Source organism: Schistocerca nitens, chromosome 3 (assembly GCF_023898315.1).
Source record: "Schistocerca nitens isolate TAMUIC-IGC-003100 chromosome 3, iqSchNite1.1, whole genome shotgun sequence".
NCBI classification, from domain to species: Eukaryota; Metazoa; Arthropoda; class Insecta; order Orthoptera; family Acrididae; genus Schistocerca; species Schistocerca nitens.
In genome coordinates this window covers 782275628-782303087 of record NC_064616.1, presented here as the reverse complement: position 1 = coordinate 782303087, position 27460 = coordinate 782275628, and the positions used below count along the sequence as shown (strand labels likewise).

General features: G+C 43.1%; 1 protein-coding gene and 1 non-coding gene across 3 annotated transcripts in view; both read left to right on the top strand.

Annotated features, from left to right (window-relative positions):
• LOC126249760 (arrestin domain-containing protein 2-like) overlaps positions 1 to 27460 on the top strand; it is a 240966-nt gene that overhangs the window by 101328 nt on the left and 112178 nt on the right. For both annotated transcript variants that reach the window (XM_049951450.1, XM_049951449.1), the window contains exons 3-5: positions 15379 to 15532; positions 16138 to 16260; positions 24023 to 24153. In XM_049951450.1, the coding sequence (XP_049807407.1) occupies positions 15421 to 15532; positions 16138 to 16260; positions 24023 to 24153 (366 nt within the window). In that variant the 5' untranslated portion in view covers positions 15379 to 15420. The remainder of the gene's footprint in view (positions 1 to 15378; positions 15533 to 16137; positions 16261 to 24022; positions 24154 to 27460) is intronic.
• On the top strand, positions 13949 to 14023 carry Trnas-cga (transfer RNA serine (anticodon CGA)). The gene has a single exon. It is a non-coding gene; the product is annotated as a tRNA-Ser (tRNA).

The window sequence follows — 27460 nt, the reverse complement described above, 5'->3', positions numbered from 1 at the left end:
AGGACCTGCAACATGCGGTCGTGCATTATCCTGCTGAAATGTAGGGTTTCGCAGGGATCGAATGAAGGGTAGAGCCACGGATCGTAACACATCTGAAGTGTAACGTCCACTGTTCAAAGTGCCGTCAACGCGAACAAGAAGTGACCGAGACGTGTAACCAATGGCACCCCATACCATCACGCCGGGTGATACGTCAGTATGGCGATGACGAATTCACGCTTCCAATGTGCCTTCACCGCGATGTCGGCAAACACGGATGCGACCATCATGATGCTGTAAACAGAACCTGGATTCATCCCAAAAAATGACGTTTTGCCATTCGTGCACCCAGGTTCGTCGTTGAGTACACCATCGCAGGTGCTGCTGTCTGTGATGCAGCGTCAAGGGTAACCGCAGACATGGTCTCCGAGCTGACAGTCCATGCTGCTGCAAACGTCATCGAACTGTTCGTGCAAATGGTTGTTGTCTTGCAAACGTCCCCATCTGTTGACTCAGGGATCGAGACGTAGCTGCACGATCCGTTACAGCCATGCGGATAAGATGCCTGTCATCTCGACTGCTAGTGATACGAGGCCGTTGGGATCCAGCACGGCGTTCCGTATTACCCTCCTGAACCCATCGATTCCATATTCTGCTAACAGTCATTGGATCTCGACCAACGGGAGCAGCAATGTCGCGATACGATAAACCGCAAGCACGATAGGCTACAATCCGACCTTTATCAAAGTCAGAAACGTGATGGTACGCATTTCTCCTCCTTACACGAGGCATCACAATAACTTTTCACCAGGCAACGCCGGTCAACTGCTGTTTGTGTATGAGAAATAGGTTGGAAACTTTCCTAATGTCAGCACGTTGTAGGTGTCGTCACCGGCGCCAACCTTGTGTGAATGCTCTGAAAAGCTAATCATTTACGTATCACAGCATCTTCTTCCTGTCGGTTAAATTTCGCGTCTTTAGAACGTCATCTTCGTGATATAGCAATTGTAATGGCCAGTAGTGTAGATTATAAAGTGGCTTCGTCAGTCCACCGTATGAGTCACGAAGTCAAGATTTTATTTACAAATCTGTAGCAGAAGGCGACACCTGGGTGATGAATATTGTTGTAAATGTGATAAAGACGTAAACAAGTATGTAGAATTCTCCAGGTGGTACTTCTGCTCAGCCTATTAATGCCCCGTTATTATTCGCGTAGAAAGATTTGTGTTGAGATAAATTGCAGAAAAATTATATCTCTGACCTTTCTAACACGCCTTCTGACACGCTTGTTACGATTCTGCACCTGAACATCATAGCCTCCGATCGTCGAAAAAATGTCGTGGTATGCATGGTCGACCTTAATACCTCTCTGCATAAACCTGCTGTACTTGGTGATATTCTCCATGTACTATAAGCACACCAAATGCTTCTTCGTTATAATATGCCACTATTGAACGAATAACATACACTACTGAAAACTCTGACAATGAATCACTAAAACGCTTCTTGTTATACATGAGTGATGACGATAACAGCGAGGAAATGAAAGTTAAGTTGCTTAGCGTCAACAGTTTCTGTTCGGTTCGGTTGAATGGTGAGATGTGGCGCGTTACCAGAAGAGTTTCTTGATGTTTTTGAGGAAATAACTGAAAATATAAAACAAATTATTAGTAACAAAATGTTCTGCTTTGAGAGCTATTTTCAATGACACTATTTTTTTGTCAATATTCTTGTTTGAAATTCTGAGGTTGAGTTCGCTTTCTCCATTTTCCAACGGCTTCTAGGCAATGGAAGGCACACCATTCTACTCATCCTTACCTGCAAGAAGCGGCCTGCAGTTTCTAGCCACACAGGTACACTACACACGGCGAGCAGCTCATCGGTTTTATACTCTATATACACCATCTGATAAGGAAACCAACCAGTGAAAATTAATATGACGTGTATCCATCCTTCGCCTTTATAATGGTTTGAACCCTGCTGGGAACACTTTCAATGGGGTGTCCAAATGTCTGTAGAGGAGTGGCAGCCACCTCGTCGACAACAGCCAAAACCACAAAAGCTAGTGTGTTGGACGTTGTGTTCATGAGCGATGTCGACGTTCTGGCTCATCCCAAAGCAGTTCCATTGGCTTCAGATCGGGACTTTGGGTAAATCAGTCCATTCCTGGAATGTTATTGTCCACAAACAATGGCTTCACAGATGTTGCTTTATAACATGGTGCATTGTATGTTGATTCACTCATCATTGCCGAACTGTACCTCTGTTGTACACAGTACACAATGCTGTAAAGTGTGTTCGTATTCTTCCGCATTTAGCGTTTTATTAATGGCAGTAATGGGACCACACCAGAACCACGAAAGACACTCCCATACCATAACACCACCTACTCTGTGTTTCACTGTAGTCTATACACATGATGGCAGATAATGTTCTCTGAGGATTTGACAAACCCAAGCTCTTACATCGGATTGTCACAGGGTATAATATGATGTATCATTCCAAATCATTTCCAGTTATCCACTGACTAGTGGAGTCACTCTTTAGACAATTTCTAGAGTCGCTTGGGATTGGCTACGGAAATGTGTGGCTTATGAAGAGCTAATCGACCATTGTATCCCATTATTTTCAACTCCATACACAAATTCAGTGTGCTAACTGGATTGTTTGCAGTATTCTCCAACTCACGATTGATTCCTTCCGCCGATTTCATGCGATTTCTCACAACCATCCGCCACAATGCTCGACGGCCCCCGTCGGTCTGTTCACGAGATTTGCCTTGTCTTGTTTTATCAGTGGTTCTTCCTTCACATTTTCACATCAAAATCACATCATCAACAGTCGATTTGGACAGCTTTAGGACGGAAGAAATGTCCCTGATGGATTTATTACTTCAAAATGGTTCAAATGGCCCAAAGCACCATGGGATTTAACATCTGAGGTCATCAGTCCCCTAGACTACTTAAACCTAACTAACCTAATGACATCACACACATCCATGCCCAAGGCAGGATTCGAACCTGCGACAGTAGCAGCAGCGCGGTTCCGGAGTGAAGCACCTAGAACCACTTGGTCACAGTGGCCGGTTGATTTATTACTCACGCGACGTGCAATGACTAGTCCACGTTCTAATTTACTCAGCTCTCCTGACCAACCCATTCTGCTGTTACTGATCTCTAATGATAACAAAATTTTATACCGGAGGCGGGGGGTTCCCTCTCGTGACACCTAGTGGCGAATTTGCGTTACGTAGAGGTGTCCACGGAATGTTGTTGATCAGATAGTGTCTCATAAACAAATACACTTTCATGAAACTTCCTGGCCGGCCGTTGTGGCCGAGCGGTTCTAGGCGCTTCAGTCTGGAACCGCACGACCTCTACGCTCGCAGGTTCGCATCCTGCCTAGGACATCGATGTGTATGATGTCCTTAGGTTAGTTAGGTTTAAGTAGTTCTAAGTTCTAGGGGACTGATAACCTCAGCTGTTAAGTCCCATAGTGCTCAGAGCCATTTGAACCATTTTGAATGAAACTTGCTAGCAGATTAAAACTGTGTGCTGGACCAAGACGCAAACTTGGGATCTTTGCCTTTTGCGGGCAAGTGCTCTGCCAACCTAACCTAACCTAACCTAAGTCATGTCTCCGCAGTATCCTTTCTTCCAGGAGTGCTAGTTCTGCTAGGTTCGCAGAAGAGCTTCTGTGAAGTTTGGAAGGTAGGAGACGAGGTACTGGCGGAATTAAAGCTGTGAGGAGGGGTTGTCAGTCGTGCTTGGGTAGCTTAGTTGGCAGAGCATTTGCCCGTGAAAGGCAAAGATCCCGAGTTCGAGTCTCGGTCCGGCACACAATTTTAATCTCCCAGGAAGTCCATATCAGCATCAGCACACACTCCGCTGCAGAGTGAAAATCTCATTCTGAAATACACTTTTACATTAACCAGGCTTCCAGTTTTTGGTCTAGGACATATTGCCCCAGAATTAAAATAAAAATGATTTGCAGCCCCCCCCCCCCCCCCCCGGTTCTGACCAAGGTTTTCAGGAGCTAGCCTGCTCCACCTAGAGAATGAAAAAATTAAAAAAAAAGGAAACAGACAAAGTTTGGACGTACCTATACCACAAGTACCGAAAAATACATCGCCTAATGTACTGCAAGCTAACTCCTTTTAGCGTAATAACAAACGACATTTTCTGTGCGTAAATCATAAAATCGTAGCCATCAGTGTTTTTTTTTTTTTTGTCTTCATTACTTTATTTTTAGCACTTTGCGGTGATGTACACTACACCGCCAGCTGTCACTGAACACTCCGCTGCGCCTGCTGTGTGACATCAGCCTATGCATTCGCGCTTGCAGAAATGTAGACACAACACGTCCATGTCTCAGTCGTGATTTCTGTCATCATGAGTGACTGGGTACAGCTGACTGGACTCAAATTGATCATAGGGGCCCACAAGGTCGAGAATTTCGTCAGATATTTCATAGAAGTGATGAAGGAAGGTCATTAAGTTCCAGCTGCGGCTATTAAACTTGACAATAGTATTAGTAGCCTCCATAGTCACCCATCTGTGATACACATTGTTTACGCCCGTGGATGACATGGTTGTAAAAGTCTGCGTTTTATCTGTTTTGGCAATACACCTCGAAAATCACTCGTCGTCAACATACATCTGCAATTACATACATAGTCTGCAAGACACCGGATGGTGCATGGCAGAGAGTACCTTGTCATTTCCATTCCTGGGATTCTTGAGTTTCTCCCGGCGTATTTGATAATCAAAATATCCACGGGTGTACTGCCGGTCTATAGTGTCCAACGGGCACAGTATTTCGGCGATCATACATGTCGCCATCATCAGGTGAACTGACGGACTGAGCTCCTGTGAACGTGCCGGCACGGAGATCCGTACGCTATGGCTGCTCAGAGCGAACTGGGTTCGGTCGCGGCGGCGGCCGATTTAAATACCCTCCGCCCGCGGCGCGCTCCCTCCGCCGTCCGCGCCCCGCGCCACGGTCGCGCGGTGGAACAGATTGCGACGGCGTCTGAGATGACGTCGGTGTGATGGCTCTGTCCGCCGTGGTCGTCACAACTATACGTTTGCTCGATTTACTCTTGATTAACCCAATCGCTGGTTCCCAAGCCTTGCTAAGATTATAGCGACAGTCACAGGAATTACTCAAACTACATTTGCAACTGGCTAGTAAGTTCACTTCTTGTTCCTGGGATTCGATTGGTGGTGTCACCTGGGTGTCAGCTGATTCCGCCCATAAGAAGGCTACGGGACGTCAAACAGCTAAGTTCTCACGTCTCCTTGACAAACCATCTCTGCAGGTTCCGTGCAAGACTGTCATCAATTTGAGTGGCATGGTGTTGAGTGACGATGCGGTCTCGGTTTTGCAGAAAGGTCTCAACTTCGCTCCCACCCCCAAGTTCACTCCGGTCGCAGAAATTGTTAGTGCTGTTGAACAGGTTGCAGCTTGACTTCCGCCAGAATCAGCCGAGGAAATACGTCGTGAAATTTGTCATGCGTTGACGAAATCCAAGCCGATGAAGTGAAATATCAGCAGTAAAGAGAGGGCGGCCATTCGTGATCTGAGGGAGCGCTCTGAAATTGTTGTCATACCGGCTGACAAAGGCAATGCTACAGTTGTTGTCTCCCATAAGGACTACACTGATAAGATGCAGAGCCTGCTAAATGACGATTCCTACCGGAAGATCAGCGTTGACCCTACAAAGAAGGTGGAGAACAAGACGAGGGCGCTTCTCAAGGACGCAGATTTACCGGAGGGTGACGCTAAGAAATTGTTACCCCAAGGTCCGGTACCGCCTAGACTATATGGACTCCCGAAGGTTCACAAAGAGGGGGTACCATAACGCCCCATTGTCAGCAACATCAGGGCACCTACATACACTCCTGGAAATTGAAATAAGAACACCGTGAATTCATTGTCCCAGGAAGGGGAAACTTTATTGACACATTCCTGGGGTCAGATACATCACATGATCACACTGACAGAACCACAGGCACATAGACACAGGCAACAGAGCATGCACAATGTCGGCACTAGTACAGTGTATATCCACCTTTCGCAGCAATGCAGGCTGCTATTCTCCCATGGAGACGATCGTAGAGATGCTGGATGTAGTCCTGTGGAACGGCTTGCCATGCCATTTCCACCTGGCGCCTCAGTTGGACCAGCGTTCGTGCTGGACGTGCAGACCGCGTGAGACGACGCTTCATCCAGTCCCAAACATGCTCAATGCGGGACAGATCCGGAGATCTTGCTGGCCAGGGTAGTTGACTTACACCTTCTAGAGCACGTTGGGTGGCACGGGATACATGCGGACGTGCATTGTCCTGTTGGAACAGCAAGTTCCCTTGCCGGTCTAGGAATGGTAGAACGATGGGTTCGATGACGGTTTGGATGTACCGTGCACTATTCAGTGTCCCCTCGACGATCACCAGTGGTGTACGGCCAGTGTAGGAGATCGCTCCCCACACCATGATGCCGGGTGTTGGCCCTGTGTGCCTCGGTCGTATGCAGTCCTGATTGTGGCGCTCACCTGCACGGCTCCAAACACGCATACGACCATCATTGGCACCAATGCAGAAGCGACTCTCATCGCTGAAGACGACACGTCTCCATTCGTCCCTCCATTCACGCCTGTCGCGACACCACTGGAGGCGGGCTGCACGATGTTGGGGCGTGAGCGGAAGACGGCCTAACGGTGTGCGGGACCGTAGCCCAGCTTCATGGAGACGGTTGCGAATGGTCCTCGCCGATACCCCAGGAGCAACAGTGTCCCTAATTTGCTGGGAAGTGGCGGTGCGGTCCCCTACGGCACTGCGTAGGATCCTACGGTCTTGGCGTGCATCCGTGCGTCGCTGCGGTCCGGTCCCAGGTCGACGGGCACGTGCACCTTCCGCCGACCACTGGCGACAACATCGATGTACTGTGGAGACCTCACGCCCCACGTGTTGAGCAATTCGGCGGTACGTCCACCCGGCCTCCCGCATGCCCACTATACGCCCTCGCTCAAAGTCCGTCAACTGCACATACGGTTCACGTCCACGCTGTCGCGGCATGCTACCAGTGTTAAAGACTGCGATGGAGCTCCGTATGCCACGGCAAACTGGCTGACACTGACGGCGGCGGTGCTCAAATGCTGCGCAGCTAGCGCCATTCGACGGCCAACACCGCGGTTCCTGGTGTGTCCGCTGTGCCGTGCGTGTGATCATTGCTTGTACAGCCCTCTCGCAGTGTCCGGAGCAAGTATGGTGGGTCTGACACACCGGTGTCAATGTGTTCTTTTTTCCATTTCCAGGAGTGTATTTATTGGCCAAATATCTTACGGGAATATTAAGTCCTTATTTGGGTAAATGCCCTCATCACATCCGTAATTCCGTGGATTTTGTTAAACGCCTTGATAGCTTCAGGTTGGATGAGTCAGATATCATGGTGAGTTTTGACGTCGTTTCCTTGTTAACGAGGGTACCCCTGCGAGTCACTAGAATTGATTAGTCAGAAGTTTGACGAGAAGACCACTGAACTTTTTAGGCATGTCTTGACTTCCACGTATTTTCTTTTTAATGGAGAATACTACGAACAAACGGAGGGAGTCGCCATGGGTAGCCCACTCTCACCGGTGGTAGCGAATTTGTACATGGAGAACTTCGAGGAGGAAGCCCTGTCGTCATCCGTATGGAAACCTACTTGCTTTTTCCGTTACGTGGACGACACGTTCGTCATTTGGCCACATGGTATGGATAAACTCCTTGACTTCCTTACACATCTAAACTCCATACACCCCAACATCAAATTCACTGTGCAGACTGAAACGGAGGGTAAATTACCTTTCCTTGACGTCTTGGTCAAGAGAAGGGCTGACGGCACCCTAGGTCATGGGGTGTATCGGAAGACAACGCACACTGATCTGTATTTGCACGCAGACAGCTGCCACCACCCTTCACAAAGGAATGGGGTACCTAAAACTCTAGTATATAGGGCGCGCACTATCTCTGACGCAGAGAGTCTACCCCAGGAATTGGAACATCTGAGAACTGTATTTCGAAAAAATGGGTACTCAGAGTGGCAGATTCAACGTGCTCTCCGCCCAACCACTGCAGCACAACCTGTTGAGATGGATGAAGTCACGAGGGAGGAGGTAGGCACTGCATTTATTCCATACACAGGCGCACTCTCGGGGAAAATCGCCCGCATTCTGAAGAAACACCGGGTCGGAACTGTGTTTTGTCCTCCAAATAAAACTCGTGCACTGGTGGGGAGCGCCAAAGATGACCTCGGTTTGAGGAAGGCCGGCGTGTACCAGATTCCGTGTCAATGTGGCAAGTCGTATATTGGTCAGACGATGCGTACCGTCGAGGATCGATGCCGTGAACACCAGAGGCACACTCGACTGATGTATCCGAGCAAGTCGGCGGTCGCTGAACATTGTTTGTCGGAAAATCACGCCATGGAGGATGACCGCACGAGGATTCTGGTACAGACGTCGAGATACTGGGACAGCGTTGTTAGAGACGCCATCGAAATTCGCACCAATGACGACCTCATAAACCGTGACTGTGGCTATAATCTTAGCAAGGCTTGGGAACCAGCGATTGGGTTAACCAAGAGTAAATCGAGCAAACGTATAGTTGTGACGACCACGGCGGACAGAGCCATCACACCGACGTCATCTCAGACGCCGTCGCAATCTGTTCCACCGCGCGACCGCGGCGCGGGGCGCGGACGGCGGAGGGAGCGCGCCGCGGGCGGAGGGTATTTAAATCGGCCGCCGCCGCGACCGAACCCAGTTCCCTCTGAGCAGCCATAGCGTACGGATCTCCGTGCCGGCACGTTCACAGGAGCTCAGTCCGTCAGTTCACCTGATGATGGCGACATGTATGATCGCCGAAATATTGTGCCCGTTGGACACTGTAGACCGGCAGTACACCCGTGGATATTTTGATTATCAAATACGCCGGGAGAAACTCAAGAATCACATCATACACCTTTATGGGGAGGAGATGTATCGCAGCATGAAGAAATTTGAAAAGTTGCGCCACCGTAGATGTCGTTTGCTAAGTACTCTTGCCTTTCTAAAGAGATGTCGTTCCGAGAATGTTTTTCCAAATTTTGCTAAGGTTATGCATCACATCGATTCTGCAGCAAATAAGAGAATCAAGAAACGAGCCAGCCTCGCATTGGTACGTGAGAGAGTGCAATTCACCCGCCGGAGCCTTGAGTTTATCTCACAGGAATTACTCAAACTACATTTGCAACTGGCTAGTAATTTCACTTCTTTTTCCTGGGATTGGATTGATGGTGTCACCTGGGTTGCAGCTGATTCCGCCCAAAAGAAAGCAACGGGACGTCAAACAGCTAAGTTCTCACGTCTCCTTGACAAACCATCTCTGCAGGTTCCGGGCAAGACTGTCATCAATTTGAGTGGCATGGTGTTAAGTGATGATGCGGTCTCGGTTTTGCAGAAAGGTCTCAACTTCGCTCCCACCCCCAAGTTCACTCCGGTCGCAGAAATTGTTAGTGCTGTTGAACAGGTTGCAGCTCGACTTCCGCCTGAATCAGCTGAGGAAATACGTCGTGAAACCTGTCGTGCGTTGACGAAATCCAAGCCGATTAAGTCAAATATCACTAGTAAAGAGAGGGCGGCCATTCGTGATCTGAGGAAGCGCTCTGAAATTGTTGTCTTACCGGCTGACAAAGGCAATGCTACAGTTGTTGTCTCCCATAAGGACTACACTGATAAGATGCAGAGCCTGCTAAATGACGATTCCTACCGGAAGATCAGCGTTGACCCTACAAAGAAGGTGGAGAACAAGACGAGGTCGCTTCTCAAGGACACAGAATTACCGGAGGGTGACGCTAAGAAATTGTTACCCCAAGGTCTGGTACCGCCTAGACTATATGGACTCCAGAAGGTTCACAAAGAGGGGGTACCATTACGCCCCATTGTCAGCAACATCAGGGCACCTACATATTTGTTGGCCAAATACCTGACGGGAATATTAAGTCCTTATGTGGGTAAATGCCCTCATCACATCCGTAATTCCGTGGATTTTGTTAAACGCCTTGATAGCTTCACGTTGGGTGAGTCAGATATCATGGTGAGTTTTGACGTCGTTTCCTTGTTCACGAGGGTACACCTGCGAGAGTCACTAGAATTGATTAGTCAGAAGTTTGACGAGAAGACCACTGAACTTTTTAGGCATGTCTTGACTTCCACGTATTTTCTTTTTAATGGAGAATACTACGAACAAACGGAGGGAGTCGCCATGGGTAGCCCACTCTCACCGGTGGTAGCGAATTTGTACATGGAGAACTTCGAGGAGGAAGCCCTGTCGTCATCCGTATGGAAACCTACTTGCTTTTTCCGTTACGTGGACGACACGTTCGTCATTTGGCCACATGGTATGGATAAACTCCTTGACTTCCTTACACATCTAAACTCCATACACCCCAACATCAAATTCACTATGGAGACTGAAACGGAGGGTAAATTACCTTTCCTTGACGTCTTGGTCAAGAGAAGGGCTGACGGCACCCTAGGTCATGGGGTGTATCGGAAGACAACGCACACTGATCTGTATTTGCACGCAGACAGCTGCCACCACCCTTCACAAAGGAATGGGGTACCTAAAACTCTAGTATATAGGGCGCGCACTATCTCTGACGCAGAGAGTCTACCCCAGGAATTGGAACATCTGAGAACTGTATTTCGAAAAAATGGGTACTCAGAGTGGCAGATTCAACGTGCTCTCCGCCCAACCACTGCAGCACAACCTGTTGAGATGGATGAAGTCACGAGGGAGGAGGTAGGCACTGCATTTATTCCATACACAGGCGCACTCTCGGGGAAAATCGCCCGCATTCTGAAGAAACACCGGGTCGGAACTGTGTTTTGTCCTCCAAATAAAACTCGTGCACTGGTGGGGAGCGCCAAAGATGACCTCGGTTTGAGGAAGGCCGGCGTGTACCAGATTCCATGTCAATGTGGCAAGTCGTATATTGGTCAGACGATGCGTACCGTCGAGGATCGATGCCGTGAACACCAGAGGCACACTCGACTGATGTATCCGAGCAAGTCGGCGGTCGCTGAACATTGTTTGTCGGAAAATCACGCCATGGAGTGTGACCGCACGAGGATTCTGGTACAGACGTCGAGATACTGGGACAGCGTTGTTAGAGACGCCATCGAAATTCGCACCAATGACGACCTCATAAACCGTGACTGTGGCTATAATCTTAGCAAGGCTTGGGAACCAGCGATTGGGTTAACCAAGAGTAAATCGAGCAAACGTATAGTTGTGACGACCACGGCGGACAGAGCCATCACACCGACGTCATCTCAGACGCCGTCGCAATCTGTTCCACCGCGCGACCGCGGCGCGGGGCGCGGACGGCGGAGGGAGCGCGCCGCGGGCGGAGGGTATTTAAATCGGCCGCCGCCGCGACCGAACCCAGTTCGCTCTGAGCAGCCATAGCGTACGGATCTCCGTGCCGGCACGTTCACAGGAGCTCAGTCCGTCAGTTCACCTGATGATGGCGACATGTATGATCGCCGAAATATTGTGCCCGTTGGACACTATAGACGGGCAGCACACCCATGGATATTTTGATTTCCATTCCTGTTCCACTCGCAATTACAGCAAGGGAAAAACGACTTTTATATATGCCTAGGTTCGAGCCCTGATTTCTCTTATCTTCATGACCCTTACACGAAATGTAAGTTGGGGGCAACAGAATTGTTCTGCAGCCAACTTCAGATGCCGCTTCTCTAAATTTTATCACAGTAGTGTTTCGTGGAAAGGTCGTCCCTGGAGGGATTTCCATTTGAGTTCATCTCCCATGTGAATTCATCTCCATGATAATTTTATGCTTATCGTACCTTCTGGTAACAAATATAGCAGTACACATATGAATTTATTTGATGTCTTCTTTCAGTATGACCTGGTGTTTCTGTGTCTTGCTTGAAGCTGACCTGGTGTGGATCCAAAACACTAGCACAGTACTCACGAATGGGTCATGCTAGTATTCTGTACACGGTCTCCTTCACAGATGAACTACACTTTCCTAAAATTCTCTCACTAAATCGAAGTCAATCATTCACTTTCCCTACTACTGTCATTATGTGCTCATGCCATTTCATATCATTTTGCAACATTCGCCTAGATATTTAATTGATGCGACTATTTCCGGTAGCCCACTTCTAAAGCTGTGTTGAAACGTTATGTGATTGTTTTTCCTACTCATTCACATTAACTTACATTTTTCTACATTTAGTGCAAGCTGCCATTCATCATATGAACTAGAAATTTTGTCTATTTTATCCTCACTCAACGACACCTTCCCTTACACCACAGCAAAACTTTCTTTTTGTAAATGAAGTAAAGCTGTATCCTACACTGCATTTTACTCTATGCAAAAGTAATAAAAAACCACAGGTTTTGGACTGACATGTTTCTTGGCTATGCAGTTTTTCTGAAATGATTGCAATCAGTTGGTGTCCATAACCAGTTATCTAACTGGGGAAAGAGGAGCCACAGTGTAACACTGAATCTGAGCCACTACATGGCAGTGAAATTGTTTTCACATCTTAACTTTAATTCATCATTATTCAGACAGTTTGTACAAAATATTTAAAAAATTGCATACAAAAACCTTCCTCGTGAATTAGTAAACACATTAGTGAACACCAGATCAAAGCCTGCACATACAGACAGACCTGCAAAGGCAACTTGCAAAGGCAACTTAAAATATATATATATATATATATATATATATATATATATATATATATATATATATATATATATATATATATATATATATAGGGTGTTTCAAAAATGACCGGTATATTTGAAACGGCAATAAAAACTAAACGAGCAGCGATAGAAATACACCGTTTTTTGCAATATGCTTGGGACAACAGTACATTTTCAGGCGGACAAACTTTCGAAATTACAGTAGTTACAATTTTCAACAACAGATGGCGCTGCAAGTGATGTGAAAGATATAGAAGACAACGCAGTCTGTGGGTGCGCCATTCTGTACGTCGTCTTTCTGCTGTAAGCGTGTGCTGTTCACAACGTGCAAGTGTGCTGTGGACAACATGGTTTATTCCTTAGGATTTTTCTGGTGTTGGAATTCCGCCGCCTAGAACACAGTGTTGTTGCAACAAGACGAAGTTTTCAACGGAGCTTTAATGTAACCTGTGGTGTCACTGCCAGACACCACACTTGCTAGGTGGTAGCTTAAATCGGCCGCGGTCCATTAGTACATGTCGGACCCGCGTGTCGCCACTGTGTGATCGCAGACCGAGCTCCACCACACGGCAGGTCTCGAGAGACGTACGAGCACTCGCCCCAGTTGTACGACGACGTTGCTAGCAACTATACGGACGAAGCCATTTCTCTCATTTGCCGAGAGACAGTTAGAATAGCCTTCAGCTAAGTTAATGGCTACGACTTAGCAAGGCGCCATTAGCCTTAAATAGCTTGTATATAAAGAGTCACTTGTATCGCCACAATCTCCAGATGTCTCATCAAGAACGATGTATACAAGGATGTATTAAAAGTTAAGTATATTCCAAAGATACGTATTTTCTTTATCACATTCATTAAGTCTCCTGTTTCAGACCTCACTCCATCCTTCGTGAGTTAGCGCGTGCATCTTGGCCGCTTCTTTCAATTAGTGTGCGTAGTGTTGGCAAGTCTGCCGACACTACATAACCAAAGGACCGAAAAGCGATACAATAAAGGATCTGAAACTTCCTGGCAGATTAAAACTGTGTGCCCGACCGAGACTCGAACTCGGGACCTTTGCCTTTCGCGGGCAAGCGCTCTACCAACTGAGCTACCGAAGCACGACTCACGCCCGGTACTCACAGCTTTACTGCTGCCAGTACCTCGTCTCCTACATTACTGGCAGAAGTAAAGCTGTGAGTACCGGGCGTGAGTCGTGCTTCGGTAGCTCAGTTGGTAGAGCGCTTGCCCGCGAAAGGCAAAGGTCCCGAGTTCGAGTCTCGGTCGAGCACACAGTTTTAATCTGCCAGGAAGTTTCATATCAGCGCACACTCCGCTGCAGAGTGAAAATCTCATTCTGGATAAAGGATCTGTTTGCAAAATTTCAACGGACTGGGAACGTGACGGATGGACGTGCTGGAAAGGTAGGGCGACCGCGTACGGCAAACACAGAGGGCAACGTGCAGCTAGTGCAGCAGGTGATCCAACAGCGGCCTCGGGTTTCCGTTCGCCGTGTTGCAGCTGCGGTCCAAATGACGCCAACGTCCACGTATCGTCTCATGCGCCAGAGTTTACACCTCTATCCATACAAAATTCAAACGCGGCAACCCCTCAGCGCCGCTACCATTGCTGCACGAGAGACATTCGCTAACGATATAGTGCACAGGATTGATGACGGCGATATGCATGTGGGCAGCATTTGGTTTACTGACGAAGCTTATTTTTACCTGGACGGCTTCGTCAATAAACAGAACTGGCGCATATGGGGAACCGAAAAGCCCCATGTTGCGGTCCCATCGTCCCAGCATCCTCAAAAGTACTGGTCTGGGCCGCCATTTCTTCCAAAGGAATCATTGGCCCATTTTTCAGATCCGAAACGATTACTGCATCACGCTATCTGGACATTCTTCGTGAATTTGTGGCGGTACAAACTGCCTTAGACGACACTGCGAACACCTCGTGGTTTATGCAAGATGGTGCCCGGCCACATCACACGGCCGACGTCTTTAATTTCCTGAATGAATATTTCGATGATCGTGTGATTGCTTTGGGCTATCCGAAACATACAGGAGGCGGCGTAGATTGGCCTCCCTATTCGCCAGACATGAACCCCTGTGACTTCTTTCTGTGGGGACACTTGAAAGACCAGGTGTACCGCCAGAATCCAGAAACAATTGAACAGCTGAAGCAGTACATCTCATCTGCATGTGAAGCCATTCCGCCAGACACGTTGTCAAAGGTTTCGGGTAATTTCATTCAGAGACTACGCCATATTATTGCTACGCATGGTGGATATGTGGAAAATATCGTACTATAGAGTTTCCCAGACCGCAGCGCCATCTGTTGTTGACAATTGTAACTACTGTAATTTCGAAAGTTTGTCTGGCTGAAAATGTACTGTTGTCCCAAGCATATTGCAACAAACGGTGTATTTCTATCGCTGCTCGTTTAGTTTGTATTGCCGTTTCAAATATACTGGTCATTTTTGAAACACCTTATATATATGGGTGTGGTAACTGAGCAGAAAACAAACAACATGAGAATATTTTGGTATTTACTTTCAAAAAAGTAGAAAATCTACAGCAAATTATTCATCTGTAAATGTGTACGTAACTGAGCATAATAACTGTATGTATATTCATTTTAGGTGGTGAACTCAAAGTACTATGGTAAAACTAAATAACCCACTATGGATTACATCCGTGAATTTGACATACGTTTGGACCGAGAAATGTACTATGCTGGTGAAAGCCTGGCAGGACATGTTGTACTTGATACAATTGAGAATTTCAAACTAAGGGGTAAGTTAATGTTATACAGGTGGTAATATTTAGTACAACAGATAATGCATTGCATTTTATTTCCTTCTTTTTTTTTTTTTTAAAAAAAAAGAAACAGACATGATGCTATGAGCAGTGGATTGGAAATTAATTTTCTTTGAAAGACCATTCTGTACATGCTACTGAATCCTAAAATGTTACACTCTGTAACCAGATTTTCTGTTTCTTGCACTGTGGAAAAAATAGGGGTGTTTATAAAGCTATAAGCAATTTTTCTTCAAAATTGCAACATCATTTCTGTGTAAATACATACTTCCATTATTCTGAAAATGTATTAAACCAATAAACCATTTGAGTTTTTTGCATAATATATATCTTTGCATTACTTAGGTGAATATGTTCTCATTCAACTTCTGTTTAAAAGCAAAAAACATATATTTCCTCTTTTTATTTCACAAAATGATATTTCAGTATCTGTCACTTACCCCTTTTCAATTACATTTCAACAGTCACTTACAGCAAACAATTTATTTTTGTATTTTCATATTTTAAATGCAAAAAGAGGACTGTGTCTATGTTGTGAGTAATCTGTAATGCCACAATATCTATATTTTTCTTTTTTTCAGCTGTTCGTGTTGTCCTAAGAGGAAAAGCACATGCTGAGTGGAAAGTAGTTGTCAGTGGTGACAGACGCACAGTTAAGGATGATCAGTATTTTCTTGATGATCGTGCAATTATATGGGGCAAAGGTATTAGAAGCTTACAGCATGAAGAGCATGTCACATAAGTTTTCATTCTCATAGTTTTCAAATTATCATTCAGAATGGAGACACTTCTGGAGTGAGATACATATAATTTCTGTAGAGTAATGATACACATCTAAAATACAAATTCTGTAAGCTCTAAAACAAAGTAACTCATAACTTGCTGTTTGAAATATTCACCGTTTTTGTGTGGGCATTTATTGTAACAGAACTACAACACATTTTTTTATGTGGTATATGTGTCTGACCTGCCCGTATAGCATAATGTCGCCTTCTATCCCAGATACATGATAAACAAACAGCTGAAATGCGATCACACTCTCAGAGGAAATGATGATTGTAGTATCAGGGAAGGGTTCCAGATGCAAAGTTAAATAAAAATACTTTTGTCAAACTTAAATACAGTGTGGCCTGGCCTAGATGGATAAAACACAAATAAAAAGAAGAAGAAGATGGGGTATATGTGTCTCTCAACAAAGACTTTAATTAAGATTTTTATAGAATGCTAACAATGAGACCTATGTGGATTTAGAAATGAATACGATTAAACAGATATGGTTGGCTTCTAATGTCTCCATATGAATGTGAAATTGACTTTCTGCAAATTATCTGCCTCACTACCTGACCATTCTGTCATTCATGATAACAAGGCTATATGCTTTCAAAGATTTGATTGCCAGCTTCCTTAATTTATATCTTAGTGTAAGACAGCTGGCATGTATGATGCCTGCAGTTTGCAGAAGTTTATGTTATAGTATCACTTCCTGACATACCATTAATCCAGAACTAGTGCTTTTACAGTTGTGCAGCCAATATTTATTTAAGAGTTATCTATCTTCTGACTTCTCTGAGGTGTCCATTGCAATCCCCTCCATTATAAAAATCTCTTCAGTTCAGAAAAACACTCACACCCAATGACCTAATTATTTGCTATGTCTTTCCCCACAAGTTTTGCCCTCTATGACTCCCTCTAAAATCATGGAAGCTACTCCCTAATGTATTAGCACATATCCTACCATACCATCATTTCTTCTACATTGTTGACCATTAAAATGGTAACACCATAAATGCATTGTGGAACAAATGTCATCTTGGCAGGAATTCTACTACATGTTTGAATATGTAAATGACTACCATTTCTGGGAAACCACACAAAGTAGTTAGCAATGGTGCCATACTCATTCTGTATATAAAGAAAGATAATGCAGTGGGTCTCTCTACATATTCATCTACATAGGTACTCCGCAAGCCACCATCAGGTGCATGGGAGAGGGTGCCCTGTACCACTTCTTGTCATTTCCTTTCCTGTTCTGCTCACAAATAGAGCAAGGGAAAAATGACTGTCTGCAAGTCTCTGTATGAGCCCTAATTTCTCGTATCTTATCTTTGTGGTCCTTACTTGAAATGTGTGTTGGCAGCAGTAGAATCATCCAGCAGTCAGCTTAAAATGCTGGTTCTCTAAATTTTGTCAATTGTGTTTCTTAAAAAGATCATCTCCTTCCCTCCAGGGATTCCCATATGAGCTCCCAAAGCATATTCATAACACTTAGGTGTTTTTTGAACTTGCTGGTAACAAATCTAGCACCCCACCTCTGAATTGTTTTGATGTACTCCTTCAATCTCACCTGGTGCAGATCCCAAACCCCTGAGCAGTACTGAAGAACGGGTCACACCAGCATCCTATATGCAGTCTCCTTTACACATGAACCACTCTTCCCTAAAATTCTCCCAATAAACTGAAGTTGACCATTTGCCATCCCTATCATAGTTCTCACAAAGCTCGTTCCACCTCATATTGCTTTGCAATGTTATGCCTAGATATTTAAACAACTTGACTGTGTCAAGTAGGACACCAGTAATACTGTATCCAAACATTACATGTTTGATCTTCCTACTTATTAACATTAACTTACATTCTTCCTCATTTAGGGCTAGCTGCCATTCATCAGACCAACTAGAAATTTTGTCTAAGTCATCTTGTATCTTCCTACAGTCACTCAACTTTGACATCTCACTGTACACCATGGCATCATCAACAAACTACCACAGATTGCTGCCCACCCTGTCAGGAAAATCATTTATGTATATAGAGAACAACAGTGGTCCAATCACACTTCCCCAGAGGAATCCTGATGATACACTTGTCTGTGATGAATGCTTGCTGTCAAGGACGACATACTGGGTTCTATCATTTAAAAAGTCTTTGAGCCACTCACATATCTGTAAACTTAGTCCACAGGGATATTGGTCTGTAATTTTGCAGGTCCATTCTTTAACCTTTCTTATATACTGGAGTCACCTGCACTTTTTTCCAGTCACTTGGGACTTGGCACTGGGAGAGAGATTCCTGATAAATGCAAACTATGTAAGGGACCAATTCCATAGAGTACTCTTTGTAAAATCGAACTGGGATTCCATCCAGACCTGGTGATTCATTTGCTTTCAAATCCTTCATTTCTTTCTTTATGCCAGGTATGCTTATTACTGTGTCATCCATATAGGAGTCTGCCCAATGTTCAAATGATGATATGTTTGTACAGTTCTCCTCTGTGAACGGTTTCTTGAACATGAAATTTAAAACTTTAGCTTTCTTTTTTCTATCTTCAACTGCCACACCAGACTGGTCAACAAGGGACTGAATGGAAGCATAGTGATTTTACTTATGACCAAAATTTTCTCAGGTTCTCTGCCATATCTTTTGCTAAGGTGTGACGGTGGTAGTCATCATATACGTTACACATAGACACATGAATCTCTACTAGCCTTTGCTTGTCATCGTTTATGCATTCCCTTTCCAACTGAAAATGCAACAGCCTTTGCTTACTCAACATCCACCAGATTTTGTTATTAAACCATGGTGGATCATTTCCATCCTTTATCCACTTACTAGGCACATAACTCTCCAGACAATGATTTACAATCTGCTTAAACTTTGCCCATAATTCCTCTACACCCATCTTACTGGAACTAAGTGATGCCAATTCACTGTCTAAGTGAGATGTTAATAACTGCTTATCCACTCTATCTAGCAGAAAGGCTCTCTTAGCCTTCTTGACTGATTTATTAACTTTTATAATCATAGTAGCTATAATGACATCATGATTGCTAATCCCCATTTGTATACTGACATTGTCAATAACATCCAGCCTGTTTGTAGCTATAAAGTCTATGATATTTCCATTGTGTGTTGGCTGACAAGCTGGCTGATCAAGACAATTTTCAGAAAATGGGTTCAAAATTATTTTGCTTGACTGTCTGTCTGTACCCCCAACAGTGAATCCATAGACATCCCAGTCTGTACATGGCAGGTTAAAGTTGCCTCCAACCAGTATTGCATGATCTGGGTATTTACTCACCAGTAACTGTAGACTTTCATTGAATAACTGTAGAACTGTCCCAGCTAAATTGCGTGGCCAGTAAAAACATCCAACAATCAACACGGTGTCACCTACACCTGTTATATTGACCATATGACTTCACTGTCACACTCATTAGAAATCAATGGATCATTATTATTTTGTGAGGGGATTGTTGTGCCTGATGTAAGAAACAGTCATCTTTAAGCAAATATTGGGATTTGACTGTGGCAGGATCAAGGATTATTGAAGCTGCAGTTTATTGTTCTCTGATATTGCCAATATGTGTTGGCTGAGATCCCATGCCAGTCATGCAAAAATGGAACTGATGGGTTTACGACAGCCACAATGAATGCTGTGCAGGACTTCAGTGGCCCCTGCTACTAGTGCATGATAGGGCAGACTTATTGTTTGGTTGACTGTGCAGGTTCATACAACCATATTAATTACAGGGATTGGACAAAAGTATTGAAACACAATGTGAAATGCAAGCTTGAACATGATGCTAGCTAGCTAAGTCTGAAGGTTAGATTGTTGCATTTGTCTTCAAACAGTACCTGTGCCTTGTCCTCAATATGATGCAAGTGCCAGTTGTTAAAACTGTGTTCTGAGTAGTTGTGAGTGCAGAATGTCAGAGCTAAGTGATTTGAAACATGGGAAAATTGTTTGTGCTCATATTGGGGGTGCTTCCGTATCAAAGGCCTGCTAAGTTGCAATGCAGACAAAATTATGTGCTGAGTTATCATGACAGATGGTCATCGAAGAGGACTGTGACAAAAAATAAGAGGACAACAGCTGCAAAAGCCACTCCAGAATTGAATGTCACACTTGCAATCCCTTCAGTGTGAAAGGAACACAAAAGAAGCACCTTAAGCTGGGAATTTCAGGGCGAGCTGGAATTCCAAAACAACACATCAGGGATGCAAATGCCCATAACAGGAAATTGTGGTGCCAAAGCCATAAAACCAGGGCTATGGAGCAATGGAAGAAAATCTTTTGGTTGGAAGAGTCTTGTCTCACACTGTATTCAAGTTCTGGCCAAGTTTACATCCCAAAAGTGAAACATGGCAGGGGACTGGTGGTGATTTTGGCAACTATATTGTGGTATTCCATGGGTACCATGGTTACTCTGCAGGGCTGCATTACTGCCAAGGATTTTGTGACAATTTTTGTTGCCACAATGCTGATGCTGTGTTCCAAAATGACAGGGTCCTTGTTCACATGACCCACATTGTCCAGGGCTAGTTTTGTGAGCCCCTCTTCTGGCTGCTGTAGTCACCAGCTGTCAATATTGTTGAGGCTTTGTTGTCTACTTTGGAGAGAGTGACATGTGATTGCTATCCACCTCCACCCTTGTTACCTGAACTTGCCACCATTTTGCAGGGAGAATGATTTAATATTCCTCTGAAAACAATATAAGACCTGTATTTATCCATTCCAAGATCAGTGGAAGTTATTTTGAATGCCATTGGTTTTCCTACACTGTGTTAGGCATTTTAATGTGTTCCTGTTTTGATTTTTAAGTATTTTTGTCCACCCCCTGTATCTTGACTCAGTAAATGGCCTTGTTAGCAATAAGATAACAGTCCACATGGACACTGTAACAACATTTGGAGCACCACAAACTGTTGGCATGGTAACCATTGTTGCTGCTTCCATTTTCACAACATCAGAAGGAGATGAGTGAACACTGGTGCACCAGTGACAAGAGTGGACACAGAAGTGGCACTATGCCATATTTTCAGAGAAGTCCCAGTTCTGTGTGAAGTATAACAACTGATATATCAATGTGTGGTGGCTCTGAGGAGAACCAACATTGTCAGATTACATTTGTTATCTTCACACAGACTGAGCAACTGATGAGGTCATATGGAATACCATCGCATACACAAGACTATCACCTTAGGTTTGCACAGCCTTTAATCTGAACAGTAGGCATTACACTGCTCACATATTAAGGCTGGTGGTCATGCCCTATCTACTAGGTCTCTTTGACATTAACTTTCAAAAAGATAACCCAAGACTGCATGTGGTCGGTGCTGTCCTCACCTACCTCAATACAGATGTGTTCAACTGTTCCTCTGCCTAGCATCTTCTCTTATCCACTTAAAACATCTGGTCAAGAGTTGGACAGGGATTGGCATGCCATCACTTACCAGCCAGTGTGATTGATAAATTATGGAATAAAGTTAAAGCAGCATGATATGAAGAATCCATATCTGTGATCTGAGTTCAGTTCAACTCAGTCTAGATAAGAGCCATAGTTGCTACTAGATGGGTCAGCTCTGTGCACTACATTTTTCCTCCTGTCAACTTCCAAATTACCTACAAATTTAACCAAGTGTTCTTCCTACTATATTGTATATATTCAATAAGTAAAAGTTCATTAAAATTTTGAACATAGCTGCTGTTCAGCAACAGTGAATATAAATGAATGATTTGAAAAAATCAGCCAATGAGTTGCGAATATAAAGATTTATTAACAGCCCTTGATATGGTTTCAACAATTGTAGGATTGACTTCTTCACACATACATTGACCTATTGAGGAAATTTTTTGCATCATACATGCCATGAGCCACAAACAGCCCATTTCACAGACTTTTAATCCCATGTGCAGTTTAATATGAAGACTTTTACACTTAGTCCATCTCCAGTTGGAATGTCTTTTTATGGATTTTATTTGGTTTTATTGATAGTCACTCATACCACATCACTTGACATGTGCTTCTTTGCTCTGAAATTTGGCACCATCAGTACTTGATTTTATGTGTAAGTAATTTTTATTTATTATATTTTCATCCTGGGACTTTGTTCATGCTTTACACTTGATAATTCTTTTTAATTATGATGTAAAAAATTCCTCAATAGGTCCATGAACTTCTGAAGAAAACAATTTTACAAAAAAGCTGATCCCACCCCTGGAGACTTCTCCTTGTAAGTGAAACAGTTCCAGGAGTTCCAACAATGAATAACAGTGCTCAAACAAAATGACTACTTTAAAGTAACTAAGACATAGGGGAAGACTGTTTCAAAGCACTATGGAACTTAAAAATTTGAAATGAAGTTTACCTCATTTTGGCAGGAGTTTCTGATCATTTCCCAAAATTATATTTGCAAAAACTTTGAATTCTTCTCACAGATCTGAAGCTTGCTTCTGTGCACATCACTGTTCATCCCACTGGCTCAGAGAAAGGGTAGAGATCTTCTTTGTTTTTGCTTTCCTGCTTGCAACATTCAGTGACATTATTAATTATTTTTCCAGCTCCAATTGATAAACCATACCCTTCTCTGAGGAGTGAAAAGATTATCTGGTGCTGCCCATTATGTGCAAAGAACCTCTTTTCACTTATCAGGAGATATTAATTTGTGACACAACACAGCACAACACAACACAACAATCATTTCACAATGACTACATATAGAAAGTTCTGTATGAAACTGCTGACATTAGCAGTTGCAGGACAAAAAACATGAACTGCCGAAGTCAACTGATGTCCACCGACCTCTGCCATGCTAGAACTAGGGAGCCATCATTCATCTCTTTGTGAACAGATCATACATCTGTCTTCATTTCCTTCAGTGGCTCCCACTACACCTTGTTTCCATGTTTGCATTTCACTTTTCAGTCATTCTAGCTTCTCTACCACATTCAAACTTGTAACAATCCATGCTATGACTCATAGAAAAATGCAGTTTCCAAGGCTTTTCATTCTTTTCCTCATGTTCACCTCCTCACTAGCAGCTGTTTCCAAGATAGCTGAATGACAGACTAATGCAGTGTCCTTGGCCAATGGGGAGATGGTAATGATGCTTTCTCACTATATTTCATGTGTTTCTCAATTACAGATCACTTTTACTGTGAATACACTTTCTGTGTGCTTAGTCCAGCAGTTTCCTCAATTGCTTAGGGCATCCTAATGCTGTTGATCATCACTGATTCTCCCTCTTTTAGGAAGAGTTTCCCACCACAATGACAAGATGATGCACTAAACCTCTACCGTCTCTGCCATACTTTTTGGACAAGGCTGTTGGCAGAAAAAATGTGATTCCCGAAATCAGAAGTCTTCCACCACCATAGCTGATGAGTTTTATTCAAAACAAAGTAGTGACTATGATCAAACACAGGCCCCAGGACCTTTGAATTAGTAGTCAAAGGTGCTATCCACAAACCACTAAAAATATTACAAGTTACTTTAAGATAGGAGTTTGCAGCTATGAAAGGCATAATGGATATATGTGAAGCTTAACTTCTGAAGATCTTCTGAACTAGTATTAAGTATGTGTAAGCCTCAACAGTCTCAGCAACAGACAAACTAATATTAACAAATATATTTTAGTAACAGTACAACTATGCTAATAACATTTCAAACACTCTTCTTTTTTCTTCAGATAAACCAGAAGGAAATGTCCCAATATTGCCAAGGGGAGTACACCAGTTCCCCTTCAGATTCCAGCTTCCAGAAAGTTCTCTTCCATGTTCGTTTGAAAGCAAACCTGGCTTTATTCGATACTACATAAAGGTAATATGGACAACTGCAAATTAAATTCGATATTAATGATCACTCACATTAATGATCAATCACATTCAGTATAGTATAATCAAAAAATGTTACATCATTACTCCATTGTAATTACCATTGCTATTTTATCAGCAATAACACATTCATCAGTTATTATATGAAACTTTGTGATGACATATGCAACACAGAATATTAAAGATATTTACTGAAAAGAGCTAGTGAAATTATGGGCTCATTACTGAGATACAACAAATAATTCTTAATTCCTTCTCAGTAAATGCAACATTCATTTTATTGATTCCATATTATTTTCATCAGAGTTCATCATGAAATGAATCTTAAGAACTGCCAACATGCAAAAAATATGATGGGATCACACATGCTCATTACAGATAACAGACTGAAGAGAAGTTTGCCTTAATGTAGAATCAATTATTACCACACATCTGCACTAAAAAGTTTTGTAACATTTTAGAATAGAGTTAACTACATTTAAAATAACAGCTAAGTTACTAAAACTAAATGTAGAACTTGAGTCCAATGAAATCCTTGTCATGCTCAGTGTGAATCTAAAGTTGAATTGCCTCTGTTGCCAACAAAAGTTCATTAAATGGTCTGTGAACAGAAAAATACTCCCAGTGAAGATAGAGAATGGACAAAGCTAATTACATAGGTTCAATAGACCTTGACTTTTAGAAAGTTTGATTGCATTCTGCTCTAGGAATCATTCCCTTGGTATATCTAGAGAAAAGAGAAAATGAATGGACTCAGATTTATTGGTTAGCAGAAAGCTAGAAAGCTTAGGCAATCAAAAACTGAACAAAACCTCAAGAGAGAAAAAAAAAAAATGATAGCCTTCTCATGGAAACTGGTGGACAGTATTGGTCAGCTCATCAACATAGGCAATAAACCCATTCATAGGCGAGAGTTGTCACTGAAATTCTTGCAAATGTTTCATGTCCAAATTTAGCGTCATGAACACTGGTTCAAGTTTTTCTAATAGTTTTCTTCACACAAAAAGCAAGTTATTTTCACTTTTTTCTTGATGTCAATGTATTCATACATTTTTCAATCAATATTTTACAAGTTTTCTTGGCAGTGTGTTCCTGGATGTTTTTTAAGCTGTTCATCTCCTATTTCTTGTATGACTTGGAAATAAGTATTTCACTTTTTTTCATAGTTTTGGCATTAACTACATTTCTTTTCCTTTCTTCTTGTATCAGGAACTGGGCTCTCAGTTTCCTTTAATACATAGATGGTCAGACAAGGGGCATTAAGAATAGCATGGCTTCAAGTACCAAGATGTGAACAATTTGCCTGGAGTATAGTTGTCAATACAGGCTGGTCTGACAAAGGTGACACTGGGCTGGGGGAGGAAGAGGGGTCATTCCATCCCTGGGACACCAACTACTGAAAGGGGCCTGAACATGATACAACAAGGTCATCTGACACATTTATTAAACATTTTTTTTAAAAATATGTGACTGAAGGAAAGGTGAATTTAATTTACAGAAGTTTCAATTTATGTTAGAAAGTAATGAGAAAGGGTACTCAAGGCACTTGACTATGGAGCATGGTTTTCCTTTTTTGTGAGTCATTTTTGTTGTTACTGGGCTAGCTGCATTATCATCTTCTTAGTCAGATTATGTGGAATTATGTGGAATATCCTCATGTTCGTGGGATGGTAATCAAATTCTCCATTGCAGACTTTTCACAATCTCAACAATGGATAAACACAGCCCTTCATGAAGTATTGTTTGGCTTCACAGAACACTAAATGTTGTACCATGTGTACCACATTCTGACATAATGAATTTTTCACAGTATATTTATTTATAAACTGTTTAGCAGTGTGTGTTACAATAAATGAGATATTATACACTGCTAAACTACACTATGGAACATATTGCAGGTCCCACATTTTACATACTTTTCTGATGTGTGAGTTATTTGCTGTGTGCCTTTTATTATACAGCCAAATGATATGTTGTGTAACATAACTGAGTTTCTTTTGTCAAAACAGTTGTTTCAAATCACACTTACAGGCCTATCAAAAACTCTGACAGAGATATGTAGTATTCTTTGTAGTCTAGTCAAAGAGCATAGTGAACCAAACTTAGGGCCTATTCTGTCTCTCAAAGGGCCTGACAAAGGAAATTCAACTGCTGCCTTGAATTCGGACAATCTAGTTTTATTTCTTCATAGAAGAATGTAAGAGTCTTCTACATTGAAGTCTATTGCAAAATTTGTCATCACTGGCATGACAAAATTCAGATCTATGAAAACATTTAGATTAAGGGACTGATCTCCTGTTCACCAAAAGCCCTTAAAAGGTGTCTTGTGAAACTCTTCTAAAAGCACCCCTTACAAGAAAGAACTGCTACCTTATAAATAAGCATCTGTAACTGGTGAGGATGAAGCACTCAGGTTATATTTAGTAGATTGCTAATCATTTTAATGTGGTGACTTTGAGCACAGGTGATAGCCGCCAGGCCTTCATCTCATCAAAGATTGTTAATAGAACAAGGTGTTTAGAAGAGTGATATGCAAATTTTATAAGGTGCTGCATCTCTTTTAAGAACTAGTCAGACTTCCTTCACTCATTTTGTTAGGACTCTCCTACATTTTCTTTGGAAGCACCACATGCTGCCACAGAACTGTAGGAAATGGTGGAATAAACTGATGCCCAGAATTCATGCTGAAGATCATGGTCACACTACTTCACTGTTCAGCAGAAATGATTCACCAGCTTCCTTATTCTCTCTGCATTGTAGACCCCACATCTTACATACTTTTCTTGTTTCAGCACAGTACTGTCATAATCAAAAGTGTCTTTTCTCAACTAATGAGTAGAATCACAAATGTGAAAGCCCCTGTTCCAGCTCATACTAGTCAATAAACACAAACTTTACATGATCATTACTTCCAGCAAGGAACTACAGCAAGGAATTACCTCAAGTATCACATGCAGGTTCCATCAACAGCTATGTAAAGCCAAGGAAGCTGAAACTTTGTTAATTCTCCTCATCTTAGAAATTAATTGGATTTAGCCTTTTTGGTACTAATCAGAGCAAAATATATCAGTTTACATCGAGAGAAAATAACTGGCCAAACCCTAACCAACAACATACTATAGGACAAATTGTGTGTCTTAGGATGTAGAAGCCAAACTGGGGTGCAGGACTCAGTTGCAATGTGAACCTACTTGTTGGTACTGCAGCTTTGAAACTCATCCACACATCTTCAGCCTGTTAAACTTACTTACCCTTACCTGCAGTGCAGTTGCTGTGGGTTTTGAGCATGTTCT